Source organism: Globicephala melas, chromosome 1 (genome assembly GCF_963455315.2).
Source record: "Globicephala melas chromosome 1, mGloMel1.2, whole genome shotgun sequence".
Taxonomy (NCBI): domain Eukaryota; kingdom Metazoa; phylum Chordata; class Mammalia; order Artiodactyla; family Delphinidae; genus Globicephala; species Globicephala melas.
In genome coordinates, this window is record NC_083314.1 from 50,288,685 (window position 1) to 50,306,523 (window position 17,839).

The 17,839-nt window shown below is 36.3% G+C and overlaps 1 protein-coding gene across 3 annotated transcripts in view; it reads right to left on the minus strand.

Annotated features, from left to right (window-relative positions):
* TDRD5 (tudor domain containing 5) overlaps window positions 1-17,839 on the minus strand; it is an 89,614-nt gene that overhangs the window by 44,729 nt on the left and 27,046 nt on the right. For all 3 annotated transcript variants that reach the window (XM_060285832.1, XM_060285831.1, XM_060285839.1), the window contains exons 4-5: window positions 16,434-16,517; window positions 13,350-13,406 (exon numbers count right to left, since the gene is read on the minus strand). In XM_060285832.1, coding sequence (XP_060141815.1) covers window positions 13,350-13,406; window positions 16,434-16,517 — 141 coding nt within the window. The remainder of the gene's footprint in view (window positions 1-13,349; window positions 13,407-16,433; window positions 16,518-17,839) is intronic.

Here is a 17,839-nt window from a genome sequence, read left to right on the forward strand (position 1 = left end):
TTATTGAGAGGCTTAACATAGTGATATTCTAATTCTATAAATTCTTTTTTGTTATTTAGTTGGAATATTTTATAGAGATATGCTCCCCTCATCTGCTATTTGGTTAACCAGTCCTACCAGTTCATTCAGGAAAGTGAGGTAAGTGACTGGCTCTTTCTCTTTATTTACCATTTTCTAAGGTAATGCATTGGTTCTCTATCATCTTCCATGATAACCAATTAGCATTTTTCTTTTTTAATTAATTAATTAATTAATTTAGCAGGGGCTACTCTTTGTTGCGGTGCGCGGGCTTCTCATTGCGGTGGCTTCTCTTGCTGAGGAGCATGGGCTCTAGGCACACGGGCCCAGCAGTTGCAGCATGTGGGCTCAGTAGGTGTGGCTCGCAGGCTCTAGAGCGCAGGCTCAGTAGTTGTGGCACACAGGCTTAGTTGCTCTGCAGCATGTGGGATCTTCCCGGACCAGGGCTCGAACCCATGTCCCCTGCATTGGCAGGTGGATTCTTAACCACTGCGCCACCAGGGAAGCCCACCAATTCGTTTTTAATATCATATGAACTCATAGAATTAAACATATTTGATGGGCTTCAAACCACTGCAATTATTATCCTTATTGAAACCTGAAATAACACTTCACATGGATTCCTAAGCCCTTGTAATGTGAACCTAGTCTTTAATAGTCCTTGCTGGTCTGGAATTGTAAGATGTTCCAGGTTCAATTTATGCAATTAGAAATCCTTGTACATACAATTAAAATTATCTCATAATTACCCCCATATATCCCATAATAATAATAATAATTTTTTTTTTTTTATTTTTTGCGGTTCACGGGCCTCTCACTGTTGTGGCCTCTCCCGTTGCAGAGCACAGGCTCCGGACACGGAGGCTCAGCAGCCATGGCTCACGGGCCTAGCCGCTCCGCGGCATGTGGGATCTTCCCGGACCGGGGCACGAACCCATGTCCCTTGCATCGGCAGGAGGACTCTCAACCACTGCGCCACCAGGGAAGCCCTCCCATAATTGTTAATATGCTCTATATCAGGGGTGCCCAACCCCCGGGTGGCATACTGGTACTGGTCTGCGGCCTGTTAGGAACAGGGCCGCACAGCAGGAGGTTAGCGGCCGGCGAGCCAGCGAAGCTTCATCTGCTGCTCCCCACTGATCGCGTTACCGCCTGAACCATGCCCACCCCCGATCTGTGGAAAAACTGTCTTCTACAAAACTGGTCCTTGGTGCCAAAAAGGTTGGGGACTGCTGCTCTATATCACATTACTCAGTAGTCTCAGAAAAACAGTACTCACATTACCATCACCAGTATAATTAATAAAAGCAGTTTACATTTTTTTCCTATGCTCACCCCTTCTCTTTCTACCATTTTGTGTAACTGTCCTTTATATTGTCAGAGTATATAGCCATTATATACTATATTCTCTTCTTTCTAACCCTCATTTGGTCTTAGTTTTATAAGTGGTGCTCATGTTCAGTTCTTTTGTTGCTGTCCCTCAAGTGATTTTGGTTACCTGAAGTTCATTCTTCAGTAGACCCCTTGAGGTCTCATGGGAACAATGGTTCTTCAATTCTTGCATGGCGGCAATAGCTTGTCTAGTTCTGTATAGCTGAAAGTCAATTTTGCTAGCCATAAAATCCTTGGCTCACATTTTTTTTCCTTGAGTGTTTAAAATATGTTATTTTTTAAAATCCCTTTTCTTCTAAACATGAGAATGTTTAGAAGAACACTGAAGGGGGCTTCCCTGCTGGTGCAGTGGTTGAGAGTCTGCCTACCGATGCGGGGGGCATGGGTTCGTGCCCCGGTCCGGGAGGATCCCGCATGCCGCGGAGCGGCTGGGCCCGTGAGCCATGGCCGCTGAGTCTGCGCATCCGGAGCCTGTGCTCCGCAACGGGAGAGGCCACAACAGTGAGAGGCCCGCGTACCGCAAAAAAAAAAAACACTGAAAATGTTCTATAACCTAATTTTGTCTCCTTTATAGGTCACTTGTTCATTTGTTCAAAGGATTATATTTTTCTTTAAGTCACTGGTTCATTTGTTCAAAGGATTATTTTTTTCTTTAAGTCCAATAATTTGGTGTTTGTCATTCTGGGTTGATATTCTCAGGTATGCAGTGTGTTCTCTCAATATATAATTTCAAGTCTTCCATTTCAGTAAAGTTCACTCAAATTATAGTTTTCAACATTTGTTCTGTTCCATCATTGGTTTTATTTCATACGTTGGCTCTTCTCTGCCTGTTTTCAATGCCTGTTACTTTCGCTTCAATCTTTCCTGTTCATTTTTTCCTAGTATTTTCTTATGAAAATTTTTAAACACAGGAAAAGGTGAAAGACTTGGACAGTGAACATCCGCCACCTAGGTTATATAATTATTAGTATTCTGCTATATTTCCTTTATCATCTATATAGCCATCTACCTACCAAACCATCTTACCTTTTTTATGCATTTCAACACGAGCTGCAGACATCAGTACCCTTTACCCCAAAATATGTCAGTATGCACATAATTAACTGAGTTCAATATCTGTTAGTTTTTAAACATAAAATTTACATACACTGAAATGTATAAAACTTAAGTTTATCATTCAATTAGCTTTGATAAATGCACACTGTGTGTCGCAAACTCACATTTAAGATATAAAACATTTTCATCACTCAGCAAGTTCTTTCTTTCCCAGATAAAACCAACTCTCTTTTTCCACCATAAATTAGCTTTGGCTATCCTAGCAACTCAAATAGAAGGTATCCTACACTGTGTACTCTTCTGTTCAGCAGCAAGCGTTTCTCAAATTCATCCATGTTGGTTCATCTATCAGTAGTTGATTTATTCTTAATGCTGAATAGTACTTCATTGTAAGAATATACCACAGGGCTTCCCTGGTGGCGCAGTGGTTGAGAGTCCGCCTGCCGATGCAGGGGACATGGGTTCGTGCCCTGGTCCGGGAAGATCCCACATGCCGCAGAGCGGCTAGGCCCGTGAGCCATGGCCGCTGGGCCTGTGCGTCCGGAGCCTGTGCTCCGCAACGGGAGAGGCCACAACAGTGAGAGGCCTGCGTACCGCCAAAAAAAAAAAAAAAGAATATACCACAATTTCTTTATTCATTTTCGTACTAATAAATAATAGAGTTGTCTCCAGTTGTGGCTATTAAGCATAAAGCTGTTACAAATATTACTGTACAAGTCTTTTGGGGGAATAGAGGCTTTGATTTCTCTTGAATAAATAATTCTGGATCAAAGAGTATAATTCTGGATCAAAGAGTAAATATACATTTATTTTATAACAAACTGTCAGAACATTTTCCAAAGTAGTACCATTTTATACTTGAACCAAAAACGTATGAGTTTACTAGCATTTGTGTTTATTAATCACTCATACATCTACATTTGTGAAGTGTCTGTTCAAATCTTTCTTTAACAGAGCTGTTTGGCTTTCTGTAATGGAGATATAGAAGGTTATCTATGTATTCTGGATATGAGTCCTTTTTCAAATGTATGATTGTATATATTTCTTCCCAGTCTGTGGTCTGCCTTTTAATTTTTAAATGGAGTCTCCTAAATAGTAAAATTTTGATAAAGTCTCATTATCAATTTTCTTTTAAATGATTATTGCTTTCTATGTTCTAAAAAACTCTTAAATATCCCCAGATCGTAAATAAAGTTTTCTTCTAGAAGCTTTAATTTTGAATTTTTCCCATTTATGCCTATGATATATCTCTAATTTTTGTACATGGTGTGAGGTTGGGGTTGAGATTCTTTTTTTTTCCCACATAAGTAGTTGTTCCAGCATCATTTGTTGAAAAGATTCTCCTGTCCCCACTGAATTCCTTTGGCATCTCCATCAAAAATCACTTGAGTGCATAAGAACTGAACTCCTTATGTACTCTCATATATGACAAACTTATGGATTTGCCAGTATTTACAAATAGCCTACAAGAATTATGATGGAGACAATACTGAATCTATAGATTAATAACAATACTAAGCTTCTTACCCATGAGTGTTACAGCTCTCCATTTAGTCTTCTTTAATTTCTCTCAGCAATGTTAGTATTTTTCAGTACAGATGTCTTATGTTTCTTTGTTAGACTTATTTTCAAGTAATTTCACACTATTGTAAATAGAATTTTAAAAATTTCATTTTCCAATTGTTTGCTGCCTCCATATGGAAATATAAGATTTTTATATTCATCTATATATTATTTTTATTATTAATCTATATAATTAATATACAACTTTTTTATATTCTTAACTTTGGCCTTAATAAATTCACTTATTAGTTCTAATAGCTTTTCATGGATTCCTTAGTACATTCTATGTAGACAATCATGTTTTCTACAAATAATGACAGTGTCACTACTGCAAGTTTTTGTGCCTATTTTTTTCTTATTTTATTACACTGTCTAGGACCTCCAGTAAAACACTGAATTAAAGCCATGCGAATGGACATGGTAGCCCTGATTTTAGGGGGAAAGTGTCCAGTGTCTTACTATTAAGTATGACAAGCATAGGTTTTTCATAGCTATCCTTTACCAGGTTGAGGAAGTTCTATTCTATTCCTATTTTTCTGAGAGTTTTGATTACAAATGGGTATTAAATTTTGGTAATTCTTTTTCTGCATCTACTAAAATGATCATATGGTTTTCTTCCTTATTCTGTTAACACGGTGAATTATGTTAATTCCTTTTGAAATGTTACTCCAACCTTGTATTGCTGGGGGAAAATACCCTCTTGTTCACATATTGCTGGATCCAATTTACTATTATTTTGTAATATTTTTTATTCTATGTTATGATAAACATGATCTAATTGGGTTTTTTTGTAATGTCTATGTCAAGTTTTGGTAGCAGGATAATGTATTCATAGAAAATACTCCCCAACTCATTCTATTTTATGAAAGAAACAATGTATGATTAATATAATTTCCTCCTTAAAAGTTTGACAGAATTCACCAATAAAACCATATGGGCCTGCAGTTTTTTCTCCTTCTCCCTTCTTTTGTGGAGAGGTGTTTTTCTTTCTTTTGTTTTTTTTAAATAACAAAAATCCATTTCTTGATACTTACAGGGATATTAAGATTTTCTATTTCATCTTGCCTCAGTTGGGTAATTTGTGTCTTTTGAGGAATTTGTCCATTCCATCTAAGTTGTCAAATGATAGGTACAGTTGTTCATAATATTTCCTTATTGTCCTTTCAGTATCTGTAGAATTTATAATGATATAATCTCTTTCCTGATATTGGTGTTTGTGTCCTCTCTTTTTTTCTAATTTAACTAGTTAATGGTTTATCAATTTTGGTGATCTTACAAAGAATCAATATTTGGCTTTGTTAATTGTTGCTATTTTATTAATGTCTATTCTTGATTTTCTTATTTCTTTTCTCCTACTATTTTGACTTTACTTCGCTCCTCCCTTTTCTAGACTTCTTAAGGTAGACCTTCAGGTCAATGATGATTTTATACCTTTCTTTTCTTCTAATTTAGGCATTTTAGAGCTATAAATTTCTCTTTGAGCACTGTTTTAGCTGCATCTCACAATTTTTGACATGTTATATTTTCATTTTCAATTGGAAGTATTTTCAAATTTCCCTTGTGATTCTGTCTTTAATAAGTTATTTAGCTACATTCAATATCCTGTAATAAACCATAATGCAAAAGAGTATGAAAAAGTACACATATATATGTATAACTGAATGACTTTGCTGTACACCAGACACTAACACAACATTGTAAATCAACTATACTTCAATTTTTAAAAATAAGTTATTTAGTAGAGAACTGTTTAATTTCCAAATTATCTAGAGGGTTAATTCTTAGGTAATTCATTGTATTGATTTTTAATTTAATTCCATCTTAAAGAACATACTCTGTAAGATTTCAGTATTTTGAAATTTGTTGAGACTTATTCCATGGCCAACTACATGGTCCATCTTGGCGAATGTTCCATGTGTACCTGAACAGAATGTGTATTCTGCAGTTGTTGGGTACAGTGTTCTATAAAAGTCAAACATCATGATGGTAGAGAGTGTGGTTCAGATTTTCTATGTCCTTATTCATTTTTTTTGACTATTTTATTAAATGCCAGAAAGAGAAAACCCCTATAATTGTGGAGTTAACTCATAATTAATTCTGTCAACTTTTAGATCATTTATCTTAAAGCATTATTAGGTGAATACACATTTGACTGTTGTGTCTTCCTAATTAACCATTTATCCTTATGAAATGTCCCTCTATCTCTGATGATACACTTTGCCTAGAATTCTGACTTTACCTGATTTTTTTTAGTCACTTCGATTCTTTTATGCTTACTGTTATGTATGATATATCTTTTTCATCTTTTACTTTCAACCAATCTGTATCTTTTTACTAACAATGTATTTCATGTGGACAGCATTTAGTTCCATCTCATAACTTCATTAATTGTAATATATACTCCACTACATTTGTGAAATTATTAATATAATTGGACTTACAGGTACCATTTTTTAAATTGAAGTATAGTTGGTTTACAATGTTGTGTTAGTTTCAGGTGTACAGCAAAATGATTGTTTATACACATATATTTGTCAGCTTCTTTTCCTTATAGGTTATTACAAGATATTGAATATAGTTTCCTGTGCTATACAGTAGGTCCTTGTTGTTTACCTATTTTATATATATTAGTGTGTGTCTGTTAATCCCAAATCCCTAATTTATCCCTCCCTCCCTTTCCCCTTTGGTAACCTATATAATCTATGTCTGTGAGTCTGTTTCTGATTTGTAAATAAGTTCATTTGTATCATTCTTTAGATTCCACATATAAGTGTTATCATACGATATTTGTCTTTCTCTGACTTACTTCACTTGGTATGAAAACCTCCAGGTCCATCCATGTTACTGCAAATGGCATTATTTCGTTCTTTTTTATGGCTGAGTAATATTCCATTGTATATACATACCACATCTTTTTTATTCATCTGTTGATGGACACTTAGGTTGCTTCCATGTCTTGGCTATTGTAAACAGTGCTACAATGAACACTGGGGTGCATCTATCTTTTTGAATTATGATTTTCTCCAGATATATGCCCAGGAGTGGGATTGCTGGGTCATATGGTAGCTCCATTTTTCGTTTTTTAAGGAACCTCCATACTGTTTCGCAATAGTGGCTGCACCAATTTACATTCCCACCAACAGTGCAGGAGTGTTACCTTTTCTCCACACCCTCTCCAGCATTTATTATTTGTAGACTTTTTGATGACTGCCATTCTGACTGGTGTGAGGTGATCCCTTATTGCATTTGCATTTCTCTAATAATTAGCAATGTTGAGCATCTTTTCATGTGTCTGTTGGCCCTCTGTATGTCTTCTTTGGAGAAATGTCTATTTAGGTTTGCTGCCCATTTTTTGATTGGGTTGTTTTTTTTTTTATAATGAGCTATATGAGCTGTTTGTATATTTTGGAAACTGAGCTCTTGTTGTTCACATTGTTTGCAAGTATTTTCTCCTATACAGCTAACATTTTTGCTATTTAATTTCTGCTAATCCCATTTGTATTTTGTTTCTCTCAAACTCTGTTCCTTTGTTGTCCTTCAAGCAAAACAGCTGAACAGTAAACCCCGTCTTCCTTTGAGTTTACTATTTTTTTTTTTACTGAGTATTTTTATACAATTCCATTTTAATTTATCTATTGGCTTTATAGCTAACTCTACATTATTTATTGTTCTATACATCCTTAACTTTTCAGTCTTACTGTACTACTTCACATAAAACACAAGAACCTTGCAAACTATAGTTCCATGTACTGCCCCTCCACTCATTATGCTATGGTTTTCACAAATATTACGTCTACATGTTACAAACCCAATTATACAGTGTTATAATTTTTGTTTTAAACAGTCATATACTTAATTGATTTTTTAAAAAGTCTTTGATATATACCCACACATTTACCATTTCCTGTGCTCTTCAATCCTTCCTATAGATTCAAATACAATCTGGCATCATTTCCTTCAGCCGGAAGAATATTCTTTAGAATTTCCTATAATGCAGGGCTGCTTACAATTAATTACCCATTTTTGATTATCTGAAAATACCTCTACTTTACCTTCATTCTTCAAAGTTCTTGAAAGATACTACCAAGATACTATACTACTGGAAATAAAAAATTGGGCAGAGTGGAGTTTTTTTGAAAACTTTAAAGATGTCATTCCACTGTCTTCTAGCCTTTACTGTTCCTAATGAGAGGTCAGCCATCATATTGAACATTGTTCCCCTCTATGGCAATGTGTCATTTTTCTTTAGTTGAATGATTTTCTAATTACTTTGAGTTTTCTGCAGTTTGACTACAATGTGCCTGTGTAAGATTTTCTTTGTATTCATTTTGTGGGCTTTTCTGGGCTTCTTTTTTTTTTTTTTCTGGGCTTCTTAAATCTGTAAACTCTTTCATAAAATTTACAAAATTTTCAACCATTATTTTCTCAAGAATTTTTTCTCTTTTCATTTTTTCTCCTTACCATCTTTCTCTCATCACAATTACACATATGTCAGGCCACTTGGTATCAACCCACAGGTCTCTCAGACTCTGTTTTTTTTTTTTTTTTTTTTTTTTTTGGCCACGCCACACGGCTCACAGTACCTCTCAGTTCCCCAACCAGGGACTGAACCTGGGCCACGGCATTCAAAGCACCGAATCCTAACCACTATACCACCAGGGAACTCCCAGATTCTGCTTTTAAAAAAATTTTTTTGCATTTATTTTCTCTCTCTGTTCTTCAGATTGGATCATTTCTACCAATCTGTTTTGGGGTTCACCGATGTTTTCTTCTGCCATTTCCAATTTGTTCTTAAGACACTGCAGTGAATTTACTTCAGATATTTTATTTTCAACTCTAGAAAATCATTTGACTTTATAATTTCTTTTTCTCCACTGAGGTTTCTTATCTGTTCATTTAGTGTGAACATATATTGCTTTACACTCTTTTTGTGGTTTTAATGTGGTTTTAAGAATTCTTTAAAACCTTTTTGCTAACTTCAACATCTGCATCATCTCAGGATCCGTTTCCATTATTTTTCTCTTCACCAAGGGTCACATTTTCTCTTCACCAAGGGTCACAACAAAAACGTGGGTTCTTGTTTCTTAATCTATCCAGTAATTTTGGTTTGTATCCTGGACATCATAATAGGTAAGCTGTAGAGACTGTGGAATCTTTTACAGGCCTTCTAAGAGTACTGCTTTTCGCTTAGTTTTAGCTGGGAGTTAACTTGACTAATCTTAAGTTCTGACTCCCTGTGGTGGGCAACAGCTGAAATAGATTCAGTTCTTTTAGCCTTACTAGGCTGCTTTGAGTCTGCCCCAGGCATGTGTAGTTCAACAGTCAGAGATTTCAGCAGAATTTATGTGCAGAATTTGATGCTCCCTCTCTGTAGCTCTCTCCATCCTATGATTTCTCCCCTCATTTTTCAGCTGCTTATGTAGCTCCAAATCAGAAGCCGGTAAAACTTCTGATTTCTATCCAATCTCCAATTCCAAACAATGTATGGGGCCTGCCATCAGGCCAAAATCCAGGCAAACAAAAAGGTGCCATTCCCTCCTCCAGGTGCTGACTCCTTTCCAGTTTCTGCCTGCTTTTGGACAATTTCTAGTACCTTCAGAGAGTGATTTTGCATATTTTGTCCAGAACTTATAATAATTATCTTCACAATTGTTCCAAAATAGGCTACTCAGACATAATATTACCTTAATTTGTTGGCATGCCTGGGTTTCTCACTAGATTTCAAAAACCTTAGTGACACAGCCTTTTACGCCTAGATCCCCAGTGCCTCCCTCATTTAGTTTGACTTTCAAAATGCTCCTCGTTTTTACCTACCGTTTTTCTTAAGGAATTAGCTGTTATATTTTTTGCTCTTGTAATCTTTGAAGTTTAATCTTCATTTCTGAAATGATTTTTCCTTTTATTTATAATTCTTCCCTGAGTACTGTTCACCTTATTTCCAAATTCGTGTAATTCAGATTTATGTTGTTCTTTCATGTTTTGTATCACTTTCTTAATATATTTTTTTGAAAAAGTAGGTTTCAATTTTGATCTTTATTAGGGACATGTCTTTCTGACATGCCTTTATTGTCAGTAGATACGTTATTCTGCTCCTTATTCTCTTTTTTTCTTAAGACAATGATGCAATTTGACCCTGATCCTCTTCTGTTGAAATTCACGGAATTGTGAAATTCATTTTCCTGACTTACAGGACATCATTCTGGATTGCTTTCTGCTTCACAGAGCTCCTCCTTCCATTGTTTTCATATACTGTTTAAAAATACAGTAGGGGGCTTCCCTGGTGGCGCAGTGGTTGAGAGTCCGCCTGCCAATGCAGGGGAAATGGGTCGTGCCTCGGTCCGGGAGGATCCCACATGCCGCAGAGCGGCTGGGCCCGTGAGCCATGGCCGCTGAGCCTGCGCGTCCACATCTAAGACTTCTCTTTTTCTACTGTCCGTATCCTGCTCAATTTTTCATTAGTGTCTGTAAGGGAGCTCTGGCTGGTCAGTTTCAAGAATTCACAGGAGCTATGATGCTCCAGCCCTATTCAACTCTTACCATGAAACATTCTCTGCTATTAGATAAGTCAAATTATCATCCAGTTTCAGCTGCTGTTTTCAGAATGGCTTGCTGTACATTCTAGTGAATACCTGATGGCTATTTTGCAATTCTTTTGTCTCTAGGTCCATCAGACATTGGCTCTCTTGCTTCCCTGTTTTCTCCTGGCACAGACATATTATGAGGCTCTTGTGGCTGCTGCTGCTTACTCTCCAGCAATTCTTCATGGGAGACATATTACCCAATTTTGTTATAAATATTGTCTGTGGATTTTTTGTTTTGCTATCTAGTTTCTCTGACTGTTGTTACGTGGCACTTCAGGAAGATCCAAAAACTATGCTGCCACTGCACTATCTTCCCTTCAATTAGCAATTTAACAAAGGATCTTGAAAGAATGGCAGGCGGGTGCCCAGGTATTTCAAGAGGACAAATCACACAGGTAGCTTTTATAACATGTTGGATAAATAAAGGGTTAGTAAGTGTTACTACAAGTTAGAATAAAGGTTAAATTAAATCTATAATTATTATATATTTCTAATAATAACGTTGAATTTCTGCCGAAGTCTTTTTACTAAGAAGGGCAAAGAGCTTCCCTGTAACATTAAAAGCTTTGTTGATTCACAGACTTAGAGAATGAACTTATGGTTAGCAAGGGGGAAGGTGGGGTGGGGGAAGGATAGATTGGGAGTTTGGGATTGACATGTACACACTGCTACACTTAAAACAGATAACCAACAAGGACCTACTGTATAGCACAAGGAACTCTGCTCAATTTCTGTAAAAACCTAAATGGGAAAAGAATTTGAAAAAGAACAGATACATGTATATGTATAACTGAATCACATTGCTGTACACTGGAAACTAACACAACATTGTTAATCAACTATACTCCAATATAAAAACAAATCCTATTTTAAAAAAAAGGTTTATTTTAATTTCTCCAAGATTGTTGACTTTTAATCTTAACTCCATGAATTTTTATTACAGGAAGCTACTTTTGCTAAAATGTTAGTTGTAGAAAACTATTCACTTTGAGTTGTGAATCTAGCATAGGAAGTTTATTTTTACCCATAAATTTTGTGACAATTAAGTCATATTCTATTACTTTATTACTCTATTTTACACTTTATTCTTTTTATTTATTTTTGGCCGTGTTGGGTCTTCATTGCTACGTGTGGGCTTTCTCTAGTTGTGGCGAGTGGGGGCTACTCTTCGTTGCGGTATGCGGCCTTCTCATTGTGGTGGCTTCTCTTGTTGCACTGCATGGGCTCTAGGCGCAGAGGCTTCAGTAGTTGTGGCACACAGGCTCAGTAGTTGTGGCTCGCGAGCTCTAGAGCACAGGCTCAGTAGCTGTGGCGCGTGGGCTTAGTTGCTCCGACGCATGTGGGATCTTCCCGGCCCGGGGCTCAAACCCATGTCCCCTGAATTGGCAGGCAGATTCTTAACCACTGAGCCACCAGGGAAGTCCCTACACTTTATTCTGTAATTTCATTTTTAGATAAGTGACTTGACTTGTTAATCCAAAACACATCAAGACTCTTTGTTTTAGCTTTCTCTCATGGGCCTATTTGAAATAAACTTTTTGGCTCTAAAAGATTCATTTAAATTCACAATGTGAAATTAAGTTTTCTCCATCACTGAGGGATGATATGCATCTTTTCTAAGTTTTCTTCTTTTTATTCTACTATGAGTTTTAACAGTTATCGAACAATTACTACGTGGCAGGCACTGTTCTAATTACTTTATTTTAAGCCATTTAAACTTGACAAAACTCTATAAAGTAGGTAATATTATTCTGACTTTACATATCATCTATGAAATAGCACATAGAGGTGATGTATCTTAACCAGTATGCTATGTAGTATCTCACAACATCCGTGTTCATATGTACAAATATGTGACAGTGTTCATGACATAGTAGTTAAGAGTTAGGATAGTGAAGCCAGACTGCCAGGGTTTCAAATCCTGGCTCCACCCATTATTGGCTACCTGACCCTTAGGCAAGTTACCTTTCTGTGCCTCACTCTGTTGTGAAAACAAATGAACTGCTATAAGAAAGGCATTCCAAATAGAGACTGGCACGCCTAACCATTTTTAAAAATTGGGTAGATGGCAGTATCTGAATTATCATTCTGCAATGTGATTTTTTTTCACTAAAACATAATTGTTCCAAAAATGATTCATGTTGCATGGATGAAATCTAGTCCATTTATTTTATCTGCTACATATTACTCCATTGTATAAGTGTCAATCTCAATTTATTTATCCATTCTCCTACTGATAGCCATTTAATTTGTTTCCAGTTTTTTACTGTACTGCAATGTGTGTGTCACATGTATGTCTGCATGTGCACATGTTTAAGAGTTTCTCTAAAGTGTATCTGTAGAAGTATTAATAGAACTCCTGAACCATCAGGGGTGCACATCCTCAAGTAAAGTGATATTGCCAAAATGCTCTCCAAAGGGGTTTTGTCCCACAAGCAGTGTATGAGTTATTCTGTTTCTCCATATCCCCACTGACACTTAGTATTATCAGGCATGAAAAATAACTTTTATTCTAATAATATAATAATAGTGGTAAAAATATTCTTCCTATGCATAATGAAGTATTTATTAAGAATCAGATTCTTAACTCTTTTAGTAAAGAAGAGGCCACCAAAATGCAAAGCAAGATGTTTAAGTTCTAGAGCATAGACTTGGAGGATCCAAGGAATAGCAACAAAATTTTTATCAATCATAAGCAGGCCATAAAAAAACATGGCTGGTGAAAAAGAAAACACTCACCTCAAACTCTCCAAGAAGTTTAGAAATAAGTAAACCCTCTGGAAACTTGGATACAACCTAATAAATAGAAAATTGAAATACAATATAAGTAGACACCACTGGAATCCTGGGTGACAAAATATCAAAATAAGAAAGTATAAATTTAAAAAGTAACAAGGCAAAAATAACATTATTATTGAGTGAATGAATTTAAGTCACAGTATTATTTTAAAAATCAGTTTCCAGGTTTTTTTTTTTAATATTTATTTATTTGGCTGCACCGGGTCTTAGTTGTGGCATGCGGGATCTTCGATGCGGCATGAGGGATCTTTAGTTGTGGCATGCAGGATCTTTTTGTTGAGTCATGAGGGATCTTTAGATGTGGCATGTGGGATCTTTTAGTTGTGGCATGTGGGCTTTTAGTTGTGGCATGCAGGATCTAGTTCTCTGACCAGGGACTGAACTTAAGCCCCCTGCACTGGGAGCGCAAAGTCTTAACCACTGGACCACCAGGGAAGTCCCAGTTTCCAGTTTTAAAAAAAGTTATAACAACCAAAAAAGGCAGTGAATTCCAACATTTCCAGAGTTGAGAAATCATTCTTGCATAATACTGCAATGCCACAACTCCCCAGAAATTCCTAGACAGTTCTTTAGCTCAGCTAACATAATTAGCTTTAGCTCACATAAAATAAATATTCTATGGCATAATTTCAAGCATTCTAAATGGCAGAAAAGAAATGCAATGCACACTATAGAAAATGCTGGAAAACATAGTTAAGCAAAGATAGTAGCCATTGTTGTCCATATGCACATAAAAATACCTTTACTGAATATGAAAATAAGGTCATTACTTCTCCAGCTTTTTAGTATCATATCACAGACTTCTTTCCATATCAGTAAATATAGATCAACATGTTTCCTAGTGAAACTGAGCAGGACCCTGTTGGGCTCCTGGGCACAGAAGCCTTTCCATGTCCCCCGCTTCTTGTAGGGAACAGACTCCAGCCTCCATGACCTTAATGAGTTCCAAAGAGCAGATATGAACAGCTGCTAATCCAGGAAGGGAAGGGATGCAGAGTCAAGGGAGAAACAGCCAAGAAAAAACAGTACAGCCTTGGAACAGGGTCCTGGTTCTGCCTCAAAGGATATACATAACAATGTCTTTAAGCTCTTCATAGAATTAAAACATAACAAATGGAAGATGTCAGCATTCTTCATACCAGAGAAGACCACCTGAGGCCAGACTAAAGGAACCAGAAAAACTCATCAAGATTACCTGAGACGAGATTAAAGGAATGCAGTCCCTGCACACACCCTAATCTTATCAGCAACTCCACCCTTGAACTGTTGCCATAAAACTCCTCACCAAACTCCCCTGGGTTGGGACACATAGTTTTCAAGGCACGAGCCTGCTGTGTCCCCCTTTGCCTGGCAAAGCAATAAAGCTATTCTTTTCTACGTCACCCAAAACTCTATGTCTCCGAGATTCAATTTGACACAGGAGTACAGAGGCTGGGCTTTCAGTATCACTAGCTACAGTTTCTTCAAATAGTCAATATAATAAAATTTGTTTATTTAATTATTTATGGCTATTTCCTATTTCTCATCATCACAAATATTGCAACAATTATCTTCATACTTACATTTTGCATACTTGTGCAAATATTTTTAGGATAAATTCCTAGAAGTGGACTTGTTCTATCCCAATAAGGTACAAAAAGCTTTGTGTTTTCCTAGACCTTTCCAGATATTGTATCTTATTAAAAATTCTAATTCAAGCTTCAGAAAAATATAAAGTAAAACTTATTCCAAAATCCTATGACCCAGAGACAGTTGTTGCTGCATTTCAGAAAACATCCTTTCAGAAACCTTTTTATGCACATACATACTCACATTACAGTTTTTACATGAAAGGACAATACTAAACGTGCTATTCTATAAAACCTGTTTTTAAAGTCCAACAATATACCAAGAAGATACTTCCATGTAAATTAATCGAGATCCACCTAAACCTTCTTATGAACCACATGATACTCCCTAGTTTGGGTGGATAATGTAAGCAATTCTTTTTTCAATGAATGCTTAAGTGTTGTCTAGTTTTTTGTTACCATAAAAAAAGTCATATTGAACATCCTTAAATAAATAAATAATTGTTAATAAGTAAATAATTGTTGGACACTTTAGTCAAATGTCCAAACAAAAAAACAGGGTCTGAATGCACCAAGGTTTTTGCATTTCTCCCAGTAAAACCACAACAGCTGAAACAGAATAAAATAAGGCAGTAAGAGTTGTAACGATACTCTCGACCATTCAAATCAGAATTAACAGCTCCCACCAAAATTTTAAGCATACATACCCTTTGGCCCAACACAAAACAGCCAAAGAGCTTTCACAAATTAATGAGGAGAAACAATAAATTAGGCCAAGGACATGAACATGCAATTCACATAAGAAATGTAAATGGCTATTAAGCATATGAAAAGATGCTCAGTGTAAAAATCAAGAGGTATAAGTTAAAACAACATGATTGGATAGTGACATTTTACTGTCAGTGGGAGTGTAAATTTGCTCAAACCTTTTAGAGGGCAATTTAGTAATATTTATCAAAACAAAAATATTCAATACCTTTGGCAACTCTACTTCTAGATAAATGTTCAAGGACATTAACTGCAGCATTTTTTAATAGCCAAGGCTAGAAATAACCCAAATGTTAATAACGGATCTCATAAGTGAAATACGGTATACCAACACAATGGGATACCATGCACTGTTTAGAATAATACTTGACATACATACATATAAAACTGGTATTGGAAAGATCTGTAACTTTTAACAATGATTTATTGGGGTGAGGGGAAGAAAAGAGAATTTTTGGAGGAACTTACATTTTCTAACTAATTTTGAGAACATTAAAAATGTTTAGGAGTATGAAATTTATTTTTTTCTAATCTTAAAAGATTAGCCACTCCATTTGTAATATATTTGAAAAGATAGGAATAAATATAAAACTAAAATATTTGTAGGCAAATTAAAATTAACCACAAATGATACCCAAATGTATAATCAATTATTCTCATCCATTTCCCAGAAACAGCAAACACTTACAAGTTTTATCTTATGTTTTAGCTCTGGATTGATAGTCCCTCCAGGTCCAGTTTGTGCAATAACTGATTTGAAGGTATTCTCCAACTATGAAAAAAAGGGGAAAAAATTTTCAAGTTACAGTCAAAAAAAAAAATAGTCAAAGATAAATCTGAACAGTATTAAAGGAAACATCTATCAAAGGAAACGTACGTCAATCAAATGGAAGAATAGTGTTCCTAAGAGGCACTGTAACATTTCATACCCTATAAAATACATTTAGAGTTGATGGACTCTTTTTTTTAATATAGTTTTTAAAATTTTTATTGGGCTATAATTGACTTACAATGTTGTGTTATTTTCTGCTGTACAGCAAAGTGAGTCAGTTATACATATACATATATCCATTCTTTTTTAGAGTCTTTGCCCATATAGGCCATTACAGAGTACTGAGTAGAGTTCCCTGTGCTATACAGTAGGCCCTTATTTGTTATCCATTTTATATAGAGTAGTGTGTATATGTCCATCCCAATCTCCCAATTATCCCTTCCCCACTTCTCCCCTGGTAACCATAAGACTGTTTTCTACATCTGTGACTCTATTTCTGTTTTGTAAATAAGTTCATTTGTACCATTTTTTTAGATTCCACATATAAGCAATATCATATGATACTTGTCCTTTTCTGTCTGACTTACTTCACTCAGTATGACAATCTCTAGGTCCATCCATGTTGCTGCAAATGGCATTATTTCATTCTCTCTTTTTTTTTAACATATAGACTTTTTAATGTAGAAAGGTTTGAGGGTTTTTTGTTTGTTTGGGTTTTTTTTGGCCACGCAGCTTGTGAGATCTTAGTTCCCTGACCAGGGATCGATTCTGGGCCCTCAGCAGTGAAAGCGGGGAGTCCTAACCACTGGACCACCAGGGAATTCCCTCGTCCTTTTTTATGTAGTTGGACTCTTTATAAAACTAAACACTGAAAATTTCCAGGATAATTAACATTCTCTATAACAATTAGATTGAGTCTTCAATTACAAAATCCCATACTCTTTTTTTTTATGCTTTTATTTATTTATTTTTGACTGCATTGGGTCTTCACTACTGCACACGGGCTCTCTCTACCTGTGGTGAGTGGGGGCTACTCTTCATTGCAGCGCACGGGCTTATGTGCTGGCTTCTCTTGTTGCAGAGCACAGGCTCTAGGCATGCGGGCTTCAGCAGTTGTGGCTCGCAGGCTCTAGAGCGCAGGCTCAGTAGTTGTGGTGCGCGGGCTTAGCTGCCCCACGGCATGTGGGATCTTCCCGGACCAGTACTCGAACCCACGTCAGCTGCACTGGCAGGTGGATTCTTAACCACGGCGCCACCAGGGAAGCCCCCAAATCCCATACTTTTACCCAGTAAAGATTTTTGTCACTAATTTTCTTCTGTTT